This window comes from Oncorhynchus clarkii, unplaced genomic scaffold (genome assembly GCF_045791955.1).
Source record: "Oncorhynchus clarkii lewisi isolate Uvic-CL-2024 unplaced genomic scaffold, UVic_Ocla_1.0 unplaced_contig_9079_pilon_pilon, whole genome shotgun sequence".
Classification (NCBI taxonomy): domain Eukaryota; kingdom Metazoa; phylum Chordata; class Actinopteri; order Salmoniformes; family Salmonidae; genus Oncorhynchus; species Oncorhynchus clarkii.
In genome coordinates, this window is record NW_027258131.1 from 20,702 (window position 1) to 37,788 (window position 17,087).

A 17,087-nucleotide genomic window follows, 5' to 3' on the forward strand; every position below is an offset into this window, starting at 1 on the left:
ATAACAACAGCTAGTCTACCTGGTTGGATCCCCTGACTCCATAACAACAGCTAGTCTACCTGGTTGGATCCCCTGACTCCATAACAACAGCTAGTCTACCTGGTTGGATCCCCTGACTCCATAACAACAGCTAGTCTACCTGGTTGGATCCCCTGACTCCATAACAACAGCTAGTCTACCTGGTTGGATCCCATGACTCCATAACAACAGCTAGTCTACCTGGTTGGATCCCCTGACTCCATAACAACAGCTAGTCCACCTGGTTGGATCCCCTGTCTCCATAACAACAGCTAGTCTACCTGGTTGGATCCCCTGACTCCATAACAACAGCTAGTCTACCTGGTTGGATCCCATGACTCCATAACAACAGCTAGTCTACCTGGTTGGATCCCCTGACTCCATAACAACAGCTAGTCTACCTGGTTAGATCCCCTGACTCCATAACAACAGCTAGTCTACCTGGTTGGATCCCCTGACTCCATAACAACAGCTAGTCTACCAGGTTGGATCCCCATTAGCTGACTCAATAACACCTGGGGTCCAAACACAACTAACTAAAAGACATTATGGCACAACGCCATACGTTGTTGCTACTTTAAAAAAAGTATCCTGCTGCTCAGCCACTTTACCTATACTGATTGTATACATGTAACTAACTACCTCATCTATCACCAGTATCACTGATATGGTTATTGATATTGTTCTTTGTCAGGGTAGGTTCCTTGTTCCTTGTCAATCATTGGTTTACTGGTGAAATCAGCAATCAGACAATATCTGCTTTAAGTAAATCAATCAAACCTTTACTAATGCAACTGCAGACAGAATTTGACAATGGAAACATAGCATGTATGTTTCTGCAACCAACCAAAGGGCTGGTTATCTATATAGACTATATACCCATGATCACTCCCTAGCGGTATGATCACCTACGTCAATGTGTGTGTGTTTCCATGAGCTGACTACAGTAGCTTCTGTGAATTCATTAGCATTGTCCACTGTCACACAAGATCAACATGTCAAAACCAGACAGTGTTTACTTCTCTTTATCTAGTTTCAGTCTGACTCAGACCCAGCCTGCAAGCCCACTCTCACAACAGCCAGGACTTATATAGACTCAGACCCGGCCTGCAAGCCCACTCTCACAACAGCCAGGACTTATATAGACTCAGACCCAGCCTACAAGCCCACTCTCACAACAGCCAGGACTTATATAGACTCAGACCCAGCCTGCAAGCCCACTCTCACAACAGCCAGGACTTATATAGACTCAGACCCAGCCTACAAGCCCACTCTCACAGCAGCCAGGGCTTATATAGACTCAGACCCGGCCTACAAGCCCACTCTCACAACAGCCAGGGCTTATATAGACTCAGACCCAGCCTACAAGCCCACTCTCACAACAGCCAGGACTTATATAGACTCAGACCCAGCCTGCAAGCCCACTCTCACAACAGCCAGGACTTATATAGACTCAGACCCAGCCTACAAGCCCACTCTCACAACAGCCAGGACTTATATAGACTCAGACCCAGCCTACAAGCCCACTCTCACAACAGCCAGGACTTATATAGACTCAGACCCAGCCTGCAAGCCCACTCTCACAACAGCCAGGACTTATATAGACTCAGACCCAGCCTACAAGCCCACTCTCACAGCAGCCAGGGCTTATATAGACTCAGACCCGGCCTACAAGCCCACTCTCACAACAGCCAGGGCTTATATAGACTCAGACCCAGCCTACAAGCCCACTCTCACAACAGCCAGGACTTATATAGACTCAGACCCAGCCTGCAAGCCCACTCTCACAACAGCCAGGACTTATATAGACTCAGACCCAGCCTACAAGCCCACTCTCACAACAGCCAGGACTTATATAGACTCAGACCCAGCCTGCAAGCCCACTCTCACAACAGCCAGGACTTATATAGACTCAGACCCAGCCTACAAGCCCACTCTCACAGCAGCCAGGGCTTATATAGACTCAGACCCGGCCTACAAGCCCACTCTCACAACAGCCAGGGCTTATATAGACTCAGACCCAGCCTACAAGCCCACTCTCACAACAGCCAGGACTTATATAGACTCAGACCCAGCCTACAAGCCCACTCTCACAACAGCCAGGACTTATATAGACTCAGACCCAGCCTACAAGCCCACTCTCACAACAGCCAGAGCTTAACCACAAAGACTAATATAGATGCTTGTGCAACGTATAGTGGCAGCGTTTTAGACACGTAGCAACAGTATCTATTCAAAGGCCAGCAGCAAAACATATGAATCTTAAGGTCCCTTTAATCAATAATTAAGATGAATCCTACATCTTCTACATACTGTATCACTGGTATGGGTATTGATATGGTTCCTTTATATACTGGTATGGGTATTGATATGGTTCCTTTACATACTGTATCACTGGTATGGGTATTGATATGGTTCCTTTACATACTGTATCACTGGTATGGGTATTGATATGGTTCCTTTACATACTGTATCACTGGTATGGGTATTGATATGGTTCCTTTACATACTGTATCACTGGTATGGGTATTGATATGGTTCCTTTACATACTGTGTCACTGGTATGGGTATTGATATGGTTCCTCTACATACTGTATCACTGGTATGGGTATTGATATGGTTCCTCTACATACTGTATCACTGGTATGGGTATTGATATGGTTCCTCTACATACTGTATCACTGGTATGGGTATTGATATGGTTCCTCTACATACTGTATCACTGGTATGGGTATTGATATGGTCCCTCTACATACTGTATCACTGGTATGGGTATTGATATGGTTCCTTTATATACTGTATCACTGATATGGGTATTGATAGTGTTCCTCTATATACTGTATCACTGGTATGGGTATTGATATGGTTCCTCTACATACTGTATCACTGGTATGGGTATTGATATGGTTCCTCTACATACTGTATCACTGGTATGGGTATTGATATGGTCCCTCTACATACTGTATCACTGGTATGGGTATTGATATGGTCCCTCTACATACTGTATCACTGGTATGGGTATTGATATGGTTCCTTTATATACTGTATCACTGGTATGGGTATTGATATGGTTCCTCTACATACTGTATCACTGGTATGGGTATTGATATGGTTCCTCTACATACTGTATCACTGGTATGGGTATTGATATGGTCCCTCTACATACTGTATCACCAGGGAGACTAGCTGTTGTTATGGAGTCAGCTAATGGGGATCTAACCAGGTAGACTAACTGTTGTTATGGGGTCAGGGGATCTAACCAGGTAGACTAGCTGTTGTTATGGAGTCAGGGGATCTAACCAGGTAGACTAACTGTTGTTATGGGGTCAGGGGATCCAACCAGGTAGACTAGCTGTTGTTATGGAGTCAGGGGATCCAACCAGGTAGACTAGCTGTTGTTATGGAGTCAGGGGATCCAACCAGGTAGACTAGCTGTTGTTATGGAGTCAGGGGATCCAACCTGGTAGACAAGCTGTTGTTATGGAGTCAGGGGATCCAACCAGGTAGACTAGCTGTTGTTATGGAGTCAGGGGATCCAACCAGGTAGACTAGCTGTTGTTATGGAGTCAGGGGATCCAACCAGGTAGACTAACTGTTGTTATGGGGTCAGGGGATCCAACCAGGTAGGCTAGCTGTTGTTATGGAGTCAGGGGATCCAACCAGGTAGACTAGCTGTTGTTATGGAGTCAGGGGATCCAACCAGGTAGACTAGCTGTTGTTATGGAGTCAGGGGATCCAACCAGGTAGACTAGCTGTTGTTATGGAGTCAGGGGATCTAACAAGGTAGACTAACTGTTGTTATGGGGTCAGGGGATCCAACCAGGTAGACTAGCTGTTGTTATGGAGTCAGGGGATCCAACCAGGTAGACTAGCTGTTGTTATGGAGTCAGGGGATCCAACCAGGTAGACTAGCTGTTGTTATGGAGACAGATCAGGTAGACTAGCCGACAATAAAAGTGTTGTCATTGTTAATGGTTCTTCAATGTTCAGACATATTGTTCTGTTATTACTTATTGTAGCTGAGTGAGCTGTGACTTACATCAAAAACGAGTCTCTCTGGGGAGACAGAGGAGGAGACCACTGCCTCTAAAATGAGTCTCTCTGGGGAGACAGAGGGGGGGACCACTGCCTCTAAAATGAGTCTCTCTGGGGAGAGAGAGGAGGGGACCACTGCCTCTAAAATGACTCAAGACACCGGTTCAAAGAGGTAAGAGATATGCAAAATATACATTGCTATGAAAAAAATCAAACTAATGAAAAGTGTTCCCAAATTACATGGAATGTAGATCTACATACTTCATTTAAATGCCAAACATGGATTTACCAATTGCAGACTGTAGCTTTAAAAGAAACATCAGGACTTCTATAAGTTCCACTATACAGTTGTTAAAATGAAGTAGATGAGGTATTAATGTGATATTCATGAGGTGATCTGTCTCCCTGTTTTGTTCAGTGTCCAGAAGCCCAGAGCAGAGTCACCTACAACCAGCCTGCTATCAATGAAGAGTGATCAGCCACCTGCTTTCAGCCAGGAACCATTACCAGATGACAATAAGGAAGTGGAGAGTTTGGACAGTGAGGATGTATTAAAGATCACACACAACCTTCTGGAGAGAAGAAGTAAGACTGTGTTTAATACAATATCACAAAGTAGGGTACAAAGGCCATTATAAAACACACAAACTTATGAGTCCCAACTCTCATTGTTTTCCTACAGGTCAAACTCTGCTGACAGTCCAACAAGACATTAAGGCTAAACTGAAACACAAGTATCAACACATATCTGAAGGAATTGGACACCATGGAAACCAAAGTCTGTTAAAGGACATCTACACAGAGCTCTACATCACAGAGGGTGGAAGTGGAGGGCTCAATAATGAACATGAGGTTAGACAGATAGAGATGGCGTCCAAGAAACAAACCACACAAGAGACACCAATCAAATGCAACGACATCTTCAAGCCTTTACCTGGACAAGACAAACCAATCAGAACTGTGCTGACCAAAGGAATCGCTGGCATTGGAAAAACAGTCTCTGTGCAGAAGGTCATCCTTGACTGGGCAGAGGGAAAAGCAAATCAGGACGTTCATTTCATGTTTCCTCTTCCTTTCCGTGATCTGAACCTGAAAAAGGACCAATACAGTCTGATGCAACTTCTTTCCCACTACTTCTCAGAGCTGAAAGAGATTGACAGCATTGAAGATGGTGAAACCAAAACTGTTTTCATTTTTGATGGTCTGGATGAGTGTCGACTTCCTCTAGACTTCAAAAACAATGAGAAATGCTGTGACGTCACGAAGCCAACCTCAGTGGATGTGCTGCTGACAAACCTCATCGAGAGGAATCTGCTTCCCTCTGCTCTCCTCTGGATAACCTCACGACCGGCAGCAGCCAATCAGATCCCTCCTGAGTGTGTTGACCAGGTGACAGAGGTACGAGGGTTCAATGATCCACAGAAGGAGGAGTATTTCAGGAAGAAAATCACAGATCAGAATCTGGCCAATGAAATCATCAAACACATGAAGACATCAAGGAGCCTCTACATCATGTGCCACATGCCAGTCTTCTGTTTGATATCAGCCACTGTCCTTGAGATGATACTGAACAAGGCAGAGAAGGATGAAGTCCCCAAAACTCTGACCCAGATGTACTCACACTTCATTCTCATCCAAATCATTGTGAAGAACAGGAAGTACAACAAGGCCATAGAGACAAACCCAAAGGAACTGTCTCAGTCAGACAAATTGATGATCCTGAAACTGGCAAAACTGTCTTTCCAACAGCTGCAGAAAGGCAACCTGATCTTCTATGAGGAGGACGTGAGAGAGTGTGGCCTTGATGTCACAGAGGCATCAGAGTACTCAGCATTGTGTACAGAGATCTTTAAAGAGGAATCTGGGCTGTACCAAGAGAAGGTCTACAGCTTTGTGCACCTGAGCATTCAGGAGTTTCTAGCAGCAGTGCATGCTTTAGAATCATGTCTGGGCAAGGAGGAAGGGGTTTTCCCCCCCAAAGCAGTCCCTAGTGATGATGAGGAGGAGGAGGAGGAGGAGGAGGAGGAGGAGATTGATGATAAGCTGGAGGAGGAGGAAGATGATGATGATTATGATGATGATGATGATGATGATGAAGACAAGACGGATGATCAAGATGATGCTGATGACAATGAAGAGGAGTCAATCCAGTTGTCTGACTTACACAGGACAGCAGTGGACCAGGCCTTGAAGAGTAAGAATGGACACCTGGACCTGTTCCTTCGCTTCCTTCTAGGTCTCTCACTGGAGTCCAATCAGAATCTGTTACGAGGCCTTCTGACACAGACAGGAAGTACGACACGGAGCCATAAGAAAACAGTTAAGAGAACAGTCAGGTTCCTTTCAGACAAGATCAACCAGGAATCCTCACCAGAAAGGATCATCAATTTTTTTCACTGTCTGAATGAACTTGGTGCCAACTCTCTAGTTGAAGACATGCAGACCTCGCTACGATCAGGAACTCTTTCAGAAACAGAGCTAGAACCTCACCAATGTTCAGCCCTGGCCTACCTGTTACTGTTGTCAGAGGAGGCGCTGGAGGAGTTTGACCTGAAGACATACAACACATCAGATGAAGGTTATCAGAGGTTGCTGCCGGTAGTGAGAACCTGCAAGAGAGCACTGTAAGATCTGTTATTGAGTTGATGTGTATACAGTATCATTATAATGAAGGATTTGTATATCTAACAGATTATCTCCTCTCTCCAGACTAACTGGCTGTAAACTCACATATAAATCCTGTGAGACTCTGGCCTCAGCTCTGCAGACACCAAACTCCCCCCTGAGAGAACTGGACCTCAGCTACAATGACCTGGAAGACAGAGGAGTGGAGCTGCTCTGTGTTGGACAAACCAATCCACTCTGCAACATACAGACACTAGTGTGAGTTCAATATCTTCAGTATCCACTGTTTCTATATTGTTTATTTATTCATAGTTATTATGAATGTTAACTTTATTTGAACATATACATAAAACGTGATAAATATATAAAATAAATGTTACGACTCTCTTGGTGTGGCTGGCAGGATGGAACAATATCAGTCTAACACATAGGAGAGTGTTGAGAGAGACCCAATGAGCTGGTTGATTCTCTTCTCATCACTAATTTTGTAAAAACGTATACTAAAAATATATGAATAAATAAAGTACGTTTTTAACATTGTCTAATCATGTCCTTCTGTTATTGTCTCAATGCATCTCATTTTCTTAAAGCTTTGCATATTCAACAGTGTCGAAATATCTCCTCTCTCCAGACTGGCTGGCTGTAAACTCACATATAAACCCTGTGAGACTCTGGCCTCAGCTCTGCAGACACCAAACTCCCCCCTGAGAGAACTGGACCTCCGCTACAATGACCTGGGAGACAGAGGAGTGGAGTTGCTCTGTGTTGGACTAACCAGTCCACTCTGCAACATACAGACACTAGTGTGAGTTCAATATCTTCAGTATCCACTGTCTTTATAGTGTATATATATATATCTATATATAAGACTTACTCTGATAGCTAATATATATATATATATCAGAGTAAGTCTTATATATAGATATATATATATACACTATAAAGACAGTGGATACTGAAGATATGTGTATATATATATATACATACATACATATATATATATATATATATATATGTATATGTATATGTGTGTGTGTGTGTGTGTGTGTATATATATATATATATATACACACATATGTGTGTGTAGTAATTAAGTGTTATGTTTTTAACATTATTTGAACATATTGGTAAATATGCAGAAACCAACATAGGATGTGATGAATATATGAAACTAAGGTTAAATATCTATATTTTATATATATATATTGAGTTAGTATATTTTTAACATTGGTTAATAATGTCCTTCTGTTATTGTCTTAATGCATCTCATCATTCCTAAAGCTTTGCATATTTAACTTCGTATGGATGAGACAGGCTAGGACCCGTTAACGGGATCGATTTGACAACAGCCAGTGAAAGTGCAGGGCGCCAAATTCAAAACAACAGAAATCTCATAATTAAAATTCCTCAAACATACAAGTATTTCACACCTTTTTAAAGATAAACTTGTTAATCCCACCACAGTGTCCGATTTCAAAGAGGCTTTACGACGAAAGCCCACCAAACGATTTTGTTTGGTCAGTACCTAGTTACAGAAAAACACAGCCATTTTCCAGCCAAAGAGAGGAGTCACAAAAAGCAGAAATATAGATATAATGAATCACTAACCTTTGATGATCTTCATCAGATGACACTCATAGGACATCATGTTACACAATACATGTATGTTTTGTTCGATAAAGTTCATATTTATATCCAAAAATCTCAGTTTACATTGGCTCGTTATGTTTTGCCTCCAAAACATCCGTTGAATTTGCAGAGAGCCACGTCAATTTACAGAAATGCTCATCATAAATGTTGATTAAAATACAACTCTTATACATGGAATTAAATATATACTTCTCCTTAATGCAACCGCTGTGTCAGATTTCACAAAAACTTTACGGAAAAAGCAAACCATGCTATAATCTGAGTACAGCGCTCAGACAACAAAACAAGCCAAACAGATACCCGCCATGTTGTGGAGTCAACAGAAGTCAGAAATAGCCTTATAAATATTCACTTACCTTTGATGGTCTTCATCAGAATGCACTCCCAGGAATCCCAGTTCCACAATAAATGTTTGTTTAGTTCGATAAAGTCCATAATTGATGTCCAAATACCTCCTTGTAGTTCGCGCCTTGAGTTCACAAATCCAAATTCATGACGTGCGATCACTAGGTCCAGACGAAAAGTCTAAATGTTCTGTTACAGTCCGTAGAAACATGTCAAACGAAGTATAGAATCAAACTTTTGGATGTTTTTATCATAAACCTTTGTTAATGTTTAAACCGGAGAATTCCTTTGTCTGTAGGAATGCAATGGAACCCAGGTCGCTCTCACATGAGCGTGAGTGATCAGCTCATGCCACTCTGGCAGACCTCTGACTCATTCAGCTCTAATTCTCCCCTCCTTCACAGTAGAAGCATCAAAGAAGGGTCTAAAGACTGTTGACAGCTAGTGGAAGCCTTAGGAAGTGCAAAATGACCCCACAGACAATGTATATTTGATAGGCTTTTTTTTTGATGTCTTGAAATGTCTTGAAAAACTACAAACCTCAGATTTCCCACATCCTGGTTGGATTTTTCTCAGGTTTTTGCCTGCCATTAGAGTTCTGTTATACTCAGACAGTTTTAGAAACTTCAGTGTTTTCTATCCAAATCTACTAATAATATGCATATATTAGCAACTGGGCCTGAGTTGCAGGCAGTTTACTCTGCGCACCTTATTCATCTAAGCTACTCAATTAACTCGCCCCCAGCTATAAGAATTTAACAGTGGATTTAAATATTTTCTCTCTCCAGACTGGATGGCTGTAAACTCACATATGAATCCTGTGAGACTCTGGCCTCAGCTCTGCAGACACCAAACTCCCCCCTGCGGGAACTGGACCTCAGCAACAATGACCTGGGAGACAGAGGAGTGGAGCTGCTCTGTGTTGGACAAACCAGTCCACTCTGCAACATACAGACACTAGTGTGAGTTAAATATCTTCAGTATGAGTTATTATGTGGATATTTTAAACATGTGTTAATCATGTGTTCTTCTGCCCTCTAGTCTAGGTCAGTGTGGTCTGACAGAGGGTTGCTGTTCAGATCTGGCCTCAGTCCTGAGTTCACCCAACTCACAACTGAAACAACTGGAGCTGAGAGACAATGACCTGCAGGACTCAGGAGTTACACTGCTGTCTGCTGGACTGGAGGATCCAGACTGTAAACTACACACACTGGGGTAAGTACAGCTGTTTCAGTCAGGTCACTACTGAGCTGAGTTACACTGCTGTCTGCTGGACTGGAGGATCCAGACTGTAAACTACACACACTGGGGTAAGTACAGCTGTTTCAGTCAGGTCGGTACTGAGCTGAGTTACACTGCTGTCTGCTGGACTGGAGGATCCAGACTGTAAACTACACACACTGGGGTAAGTACAGCTGTTTCAGTCAGGTGGGTACTGAGCTTAGTAAAACAAATACTGTATAAATCTGATGTTTCATCACAACGTTTGTCATGGACAAATGTATTTGTGTCCTACAAGATGATTGACACCAGTACATCAACCTAGACAGCTGTTGTGTCTCTCTGTAGGCTGTCTGGCTGTCTGGTCACAGAAGAGGGCTGTGCTGCTCTGTCTTCAGCTCTGAGGTCAAACCCCTCCCACCTGAAAGAGCTGGACCTGAGCTACAATCACCCAGGAGTCTCTGCAGGGGGCCTGCTTTCAGCTGCTCTGGTGGATCCCACATATAAACTGATGAAGCTGAAGTAAGTCAGAATAGATGTCCTGATAGTGTGAGCAGCGGTTGTGTCATATGTAGTGTAGTAGGGTCAGTAACATGAGGACATGATGGTAGAATTAAGGGGAAGTTCACCCAGCAGGCTGAGCACTCCAACACAGCATACATCATCACCACATGAATACTCTTCTTCTGCATCTCTGATATCCTGTTGGAATTGTACTCCGTTCTGTATGCAGTAGGTAGGATAGAATACCTGTATGTCTCTAGTAATGAATTGTACTCCGTTCTGTATGCAGTAGGTAGGATAGAATACCTGTATGTCTCTAGTAATGAATTGTACTCTGTTCTGTATGCAGTAGGTAGGATAGAATACCTGTATGTCTCTAGTAATGAATTGTACTCCGTTCTGTACGCAGTAGGTAGGATAGTAATGAACTGGGATAGTGCACCAGAACACAACAATGTGGTTTAAATGTTGACTGCTTTATTAGGTCTTTGTCAGTCAATAACCTGTTTCTCCTACAGTGTGGATCATGGTGGAGAGTGCTGGCTGAAATCAGGGCTGAGGAAATGTAAGTCTCTTCAATCCTAATTAACTGTATATTCAGAACTATAGTAACATAGTAACTAATCAATACTTGTTCTGTACCTACAATACAACATTTTATATGAAGATGTGGTTTGATTAAACTCTCCTTTCATCTACAGATGCCTGTCATCTCACCCTGGACCCAAATACAGCAAACACACACCTGATACTGTCTGAGAGGAACAGGAAGGTGACACAGGTGTTGGAGGATCAGAATTATGAAGACCATCCAGAAAGATTGGATCATCCCCAAGTTCTCTGCAGAGAAGGCTTATCTGGAGGTCGTTATTACTGGGAGGTGGAGATGGATGTTGACGGGGCTTTCATTGGTGTGGTGTACAAAGGAATGAAGAGGAAGGGAGGGGAGGATGACAGTAGGATTGGACACAATAAGGAGTCCTGGGGTTTAGTCTGCCATGATAGTTGTTATAACTTTTACTATAATGGAGTCATCAGATACAGTCGACCAGATACTTGTCCTGTTTCTAACAGAGTTGGAGTGTATCTGGACTGGCCAGCTGGTACTTTGTCCATCTATAGTGTGTCCTCCTCTGGTACACTGACACACCTTCACACAGAACACACCACATTCACTGAACCCCTCTATCCTGGGTTTTGGGTTTACTCCTCCTCCTCAGTGACCCTGTGTCAGATAGATGACCAACACATTCAGAGGTGAGTCAAATAGCAATGTTTATAATTTGTTTCCTCTGGAATCATTCCTACAGTTAGATTAGTAGTAGTGGTGTGTTTTAATGTGTTCTGTTGGACCTACAGACAGTTAGATTAGTAGTAGTGGTGTGTTTTAATGTGTTCTGTTGGACCTACAGACAGTTAGATTAGTAGTAGTGGTGTGTATTAATGTGTTCTGTTGGACCTACAGACAGTTAGATTAGTAGTAGTGGTGTGTTTTAATGTGTTCTGTTGGACCTACAGACAGTTAGATTAGTAGTAGTGGTGTGTATTAATGTGTTCTGTTGGACCTACAGACAGTTAGATTAGTAGAGGTGTGTTTTAATGTGTTCTGTTGGACCTACAGACAGTTAGATTAATAGTAGTAGTGTGTTTTAATGTGTTCTGTTGGACCTACAGACAGTTAGATTAGTAGTAGTGGTGTGTTTTAATGTGTTCTGTTGGACCTACAGACAGTTAGATTAGTAGTAGTGGTGTGTTGTGTTCTGTTGGACCTACAGACAGTTAGATTAGTAGTAGTGGTGTGTTTTAATGGGTTCTGTTGGACCCACAGACAGTTAGATTAGTAGTAGTGGTGTGTTTTAATGTGTTCTGTTGGACCTACAGACAGTTAGATTAGTAGTAGTGATGTAATTTAATGGGTTCTGTTGGACCTACAGACAATTAGATTAGTAGTAGTGGTGTGTTTTAATGGGTTCTGTTGGACCTACAGACAGTTAGATTAGTAGTAGTGGTGTGTTTTAATGTGTTCTGTTGGACCTACAGACAGTTATATTAGTAGTAGTGGTTTGTTTTAATGTGTTCTGTTGGACCTACAGACAGTTAGATTAGTAGTAGTGGTGTGTTGTGTTCTGTTGGACCTACAGACAGTTAGATTAGTAGTAGTGGTGTGTTGGGTTCTGTTGGACCTACAGACAGTTAGATTAGTAGTAGTGGTGTGTTTTAATGTGTTCTGTTGGACCTACAGACAGTTAGATTAGTAGTAGTGGTGTGTTTTAATGTGTTCTGTTGGACCTGCAGACAGTTAGATTAGTAGTAGTGGTGTGTTGTGTTCTGTTGGACCTACAGACAGTTAGATTAGTAGTAGTGGTGTGTTTTAATGTGTTCTGTTGGACCTACAGACAGTTAGATTAGTAGTAGTGGTGTGTTTTAATGTGTTCTGTTGGACCTACAGACAGTTAGATTAGTAGTAGTGGTGTGTTTTAATGTGTTCTGTTGGACCTACAGATAGTTAGATTAGTAGTAGTGGTGTGTTTTAATGTGTTCTGTTGGACATACAGACAGTTAGATTAGAAGTAGTGGTGTGTTTTAATGTGTTCTGTTGGACCTACAGACAGTTAGATTAGTAGTAGTGGTGTGTTTTAATGTGTTAGTAGATTCATGTCCTCTATTTAATTTCAGTCTGTTAAAGAGCCCCTCTGTAATGTCATTCTCTCTCTAAACACTACCTGGTACCTGGTGACGTCACATCTCTAGGGGGGTATGTAACTCATGATACCTAGTGACTTCACATCTCTAAGGGGGTATGTAACTCATGATACCTGGTGACTTCACATCTCTAGGGGGGTATGTAACTCATGATACCTGGTGACTTCCTCTCTAGGGGGGAATGTAACTCATGATACTTGGTGACTTCATCTCTAGGGGGAATGTAACTCATGATACCTGGTGACATCAGCTCTAGGGGGGTATGTAACTCATGATACCTGGTGACGTCACATCTCTGGGGGGGGGTGTAACTCATGATACCTGGTGACTTCACATCTCTAGGGGGAATGTAACTCATGATACCTGGTGACGTCACATCTCTAGGGGGGGTGGGGGGGTTTAACTCATGATACCTGGTGACTTCACATCTCTGGGGGGGGGGGGGGGGGGTATGTAACTCATGATACCTGGTGACTTCATCTATAGGGGGGTATGTAACTCATGATAACTGGTGACTTCATCTCTAGGGGGGAATGTAACTCATGATACCTGGTGACTTCATCTCTAGGGGGAATGTAACTCATGATACCTGGTGACTTCATCTCTAGGGGGGTATGTAACTCATTATTCCTGGTGACTTCATCTCTAGGGGGGAATGTAACTCATGATACCTGGTGACTTCACATCTCTAGGGAGGGGGGTATGTAACTCATGATACCTGGTGACTTTATCTCTAGGGGGGTATGTAACTCATGAGACCTGGTGACATCATCTCTAGGGGGGTATGTAACTCATGATACCTGGTGACTTCATCTCTAGGGGGGAATGTAACTTATGATACCTGGTGACTTCACATCTCTAGGGGGGAATATAACTCATGATACCTGGTGACTACATCTCTAGGGGGGAATGTAACTCATGATACCTGGTGACATCACATCTCTAGGGGGGAATGTAACTCATGATACCTGGTGACTTCATCTCTAGGGGGAATGTAACTCATGATACCTGGTGACTTCCTCTCTAGGGGGGTATGTAACTCATGATTCCTGGTGACTTCATCTCTAGGGGGGAATGTAAGTCATGATACCTGGTGACTTCATCTCTAGGGGGGAATGTAACTCATGATACCTGGTGACTTCATCTCTAGGGGGGTATGTAACTCATGATACCTTGTGACGTCACATCTCTAGGGGGGGGGGGTGTAACTCATGATACCTGGTGACTTCACATCTCTAGGGGGAATGTAACTCATGATACCTGGTGACGTCACATCTCTAGGGGGGTTGGGGGGTTTAACTCATGATACCTGGTGACTTCACATCTCTGGGGGGGGGGGGGGGGGGTATGTAACTCATGATACCTGGTGACTTCACATCACTAGGGAGGGGAGGTATGTAACTCATGATACCTGGTGACAATATCTCTAGGGGGGTATGTAACTCATGATACCTGGTGACATTATCTCTAGGGGGGTATGTAACTCATGATACCTGGTGACTTCACATCTCTAGGGGGGTATGTAACTCATGATACCTGGTGACTTCACATCTCTAGGGGGGGGGTGTAACTCATGATACCTGGTGACTTCACATCTCTAGGGGGAATGTAACTCATGATACCTGGTGACGTCACATCTCTAGGGAGGGGGGGGGGGGGGTGTAACTCATGATACCTGGTGACTTCACATCTCTGGGGGGGGGGGGTATGTAACTCATGATACCTGGTGACTTCATCTATAGGGGGGTATGTAACTCATGATACCTGGTGACTTCATCTCTAGGGGGGAATGTAACTCATGATACCTGGTGACTTCATCTCTAGGGGGAATGTAACTCATGATACCTGGTGACTTCATCTCTAGGGGGGTATGTAACTCATTATTCCTTGTGACTTCATCTCTAGGGGGGAATGTAACTCATGATACCTGGTGACTTCATCTCTAGGGGGGTATGTAACTCATGATACCTTGTGACGTCACATCTCTAGGGGGGGGGGGGGGGTGTAACTCATGATACCTGGTGACTTCACATCTCCAGGGGGAATGTAACTCATGATACCTGGTGACGTCACATCTCTAGGGGGGGTGGGGGGGTTTAACTCATGATACCTGGTGACTTCATCTATAGGGGGGTATGTAACTCATGATACCTGGTGACTTCATCTCTAGGGGGGAATGTAACTCATGATACCTGGTGACTTCATCTCTAGGGGGAATGTAACTCATGACACCTGGTGTCTTCATCTCTAGGGGGGTATGTAACTCATTATTCCTGGTGACTTCATCTCTAGGGGGGAATGGAACTCATGATACCTGGTGACTTCATCTCTAGGGGGGAATGTAACTCATGATACCTGGTGACTTCATCTCTAGGCGGGTATGTAACTCATGATACCTGGTGACGTCACATCTCTAGGGGGGTATGTAACTCATGATACCTTGTGATGTCATATTTCTAGGGGGGGGGGGGGGGTGTAACTCATGATACCTGGTGACTTCACATCTCTAGGGGGGTATGTAACTCATGATACCTGGTGACGTCACATCTATAGGGGGGTATGTAACTCATGATACCTGGTGACTTCATCTCAAGGGGGGAATGTAACTCATGATACCTGGTGACTTCACATCTCTAGGGGGGAATATAACTCATGATACCTGGTGACTACATCTCTAGGGGGGAATGTAACTCATGATACCTGGTGACATCACATCTCTAGGGGGGAATGTAACTCATGATACCTGGTGACTTCACATCTCTAGGGGGGAATGTAACTCATGATACCTTGTGACTTCATCTCTAGGGGGGTATGTAACTCATGATACCTGGTGACTTCACATCTCTAGGGGGGTATGTAACTCATGATACCTGGTGAATTCACATCTCTAGGGAGGGGGGGTATGTAACTCATGATACCTGGTGACTTCATCTCTAGGGGGGTATGTAACTCATGATACCTGGTGACATCATCTCTAGGGGGGTATGTATTTCATGATACCTGGTGACTTCACATCTCTAGGGGGGTATGTAACTCATGATACCTGGTGACTTCACATCTCTAGGGAGGGGGGGTATGTAACTCATGATACCTGGTGAGTTCACATCTCTAGGGGGGTATGTAACTCATGATACCTGGTGACTTCATCTCTAGGGGGGTATGTAACTCATGATACCTGGTGACTTCATCTCTAGGGGGGAATGTAACTCATGATACCTGGTGACTACATCTCTAGGGGGAATGTAACTCATGATACCTGGTGACATCACATCTCTAGGGGGGAATGTAACTCATGATACCTGGTGACTTCACATCTCTAGGGGGGAATGTAACTCATGATACCTGGTGACTTCATCTCTAGGGGGGTATGTAACTCATTATACCTAGTGACTTCACATCTCTAGGGGGGTATGTAACTCATGATACCTGGCGAATTCACATCTCTAGGGAGGGGGGGTATGTAACTCATGATACCTGGTGACATCATCTCTAGGGGGGTATGTATTTCATGATACCTGGTGACTTCATCTCTAGAGGGGAATGTAACTCATGATACCTGGTGACTTCATCTCTAGGGGGGAATGTAACTAATGATACCTGGTGACTTCACCTCACTAAGGGCTATGCAATGTCACCTGTAATGTCACCATCAGTATTGACTTCATGGAAGTTGATATAGTGGGTTATGTCACATTTAGGCAATGCACCCTACATAGGGAGCTAGTCTGTCAACATTTATACACCCTTTGTACTGCTTATGAAGACTGTATGTATGTTATATATAGCATTTATAAGTTGTATTTAGTTTAATCACATTGTCCTTCTGCTTTACCAACAGCAGAGACCATGGTGGAGAGAGTTGTATCAAGCCTGGACCTGAGGACACCAGAGACCATGGTGGAGAGTGTTGTATCAAGCCTGGACCTGAGGACACCAGAGACCATGGTGGAGAGTGTTGTATCAAGCCTGGACCTGAGAACACCAGA

General features: G+C 43.6%; 1 protein-coding gene across 1 annotated transcript; it reads left to right on the forward strand.

Moving 5' to 3' along the window:
- Positions 1-4,477: 4,477 nt before the first annotated feature.
- Positions 4,478-11,659, forward strand: LOC139395758 (NACHT, LRR and PYD domains-containing protein 3-like). Its single transcript, XM_071143115.1, has 8 exons — positions 4,478-4,638; positions 4,736-6,677; positions 6,763-6,936; positions 9,462-9,635; positions 9,715-9,888; positions 10,243-10,416; positions 10,917-10,963; positions 11,100-11,659. Exons 1-8 carry the CDS (start codon positions 4,518-4,520, stop codon positions 11,657-11,659), a joined length of 3,366 nt encoding a protein of 1,121 aa, XP_070999216.1. The 5' UTR covers positions 4,478-4,517.
- The last annotated feature ends 5,428 nt before the right edge of the window (positions 11,660-17,087 follow it).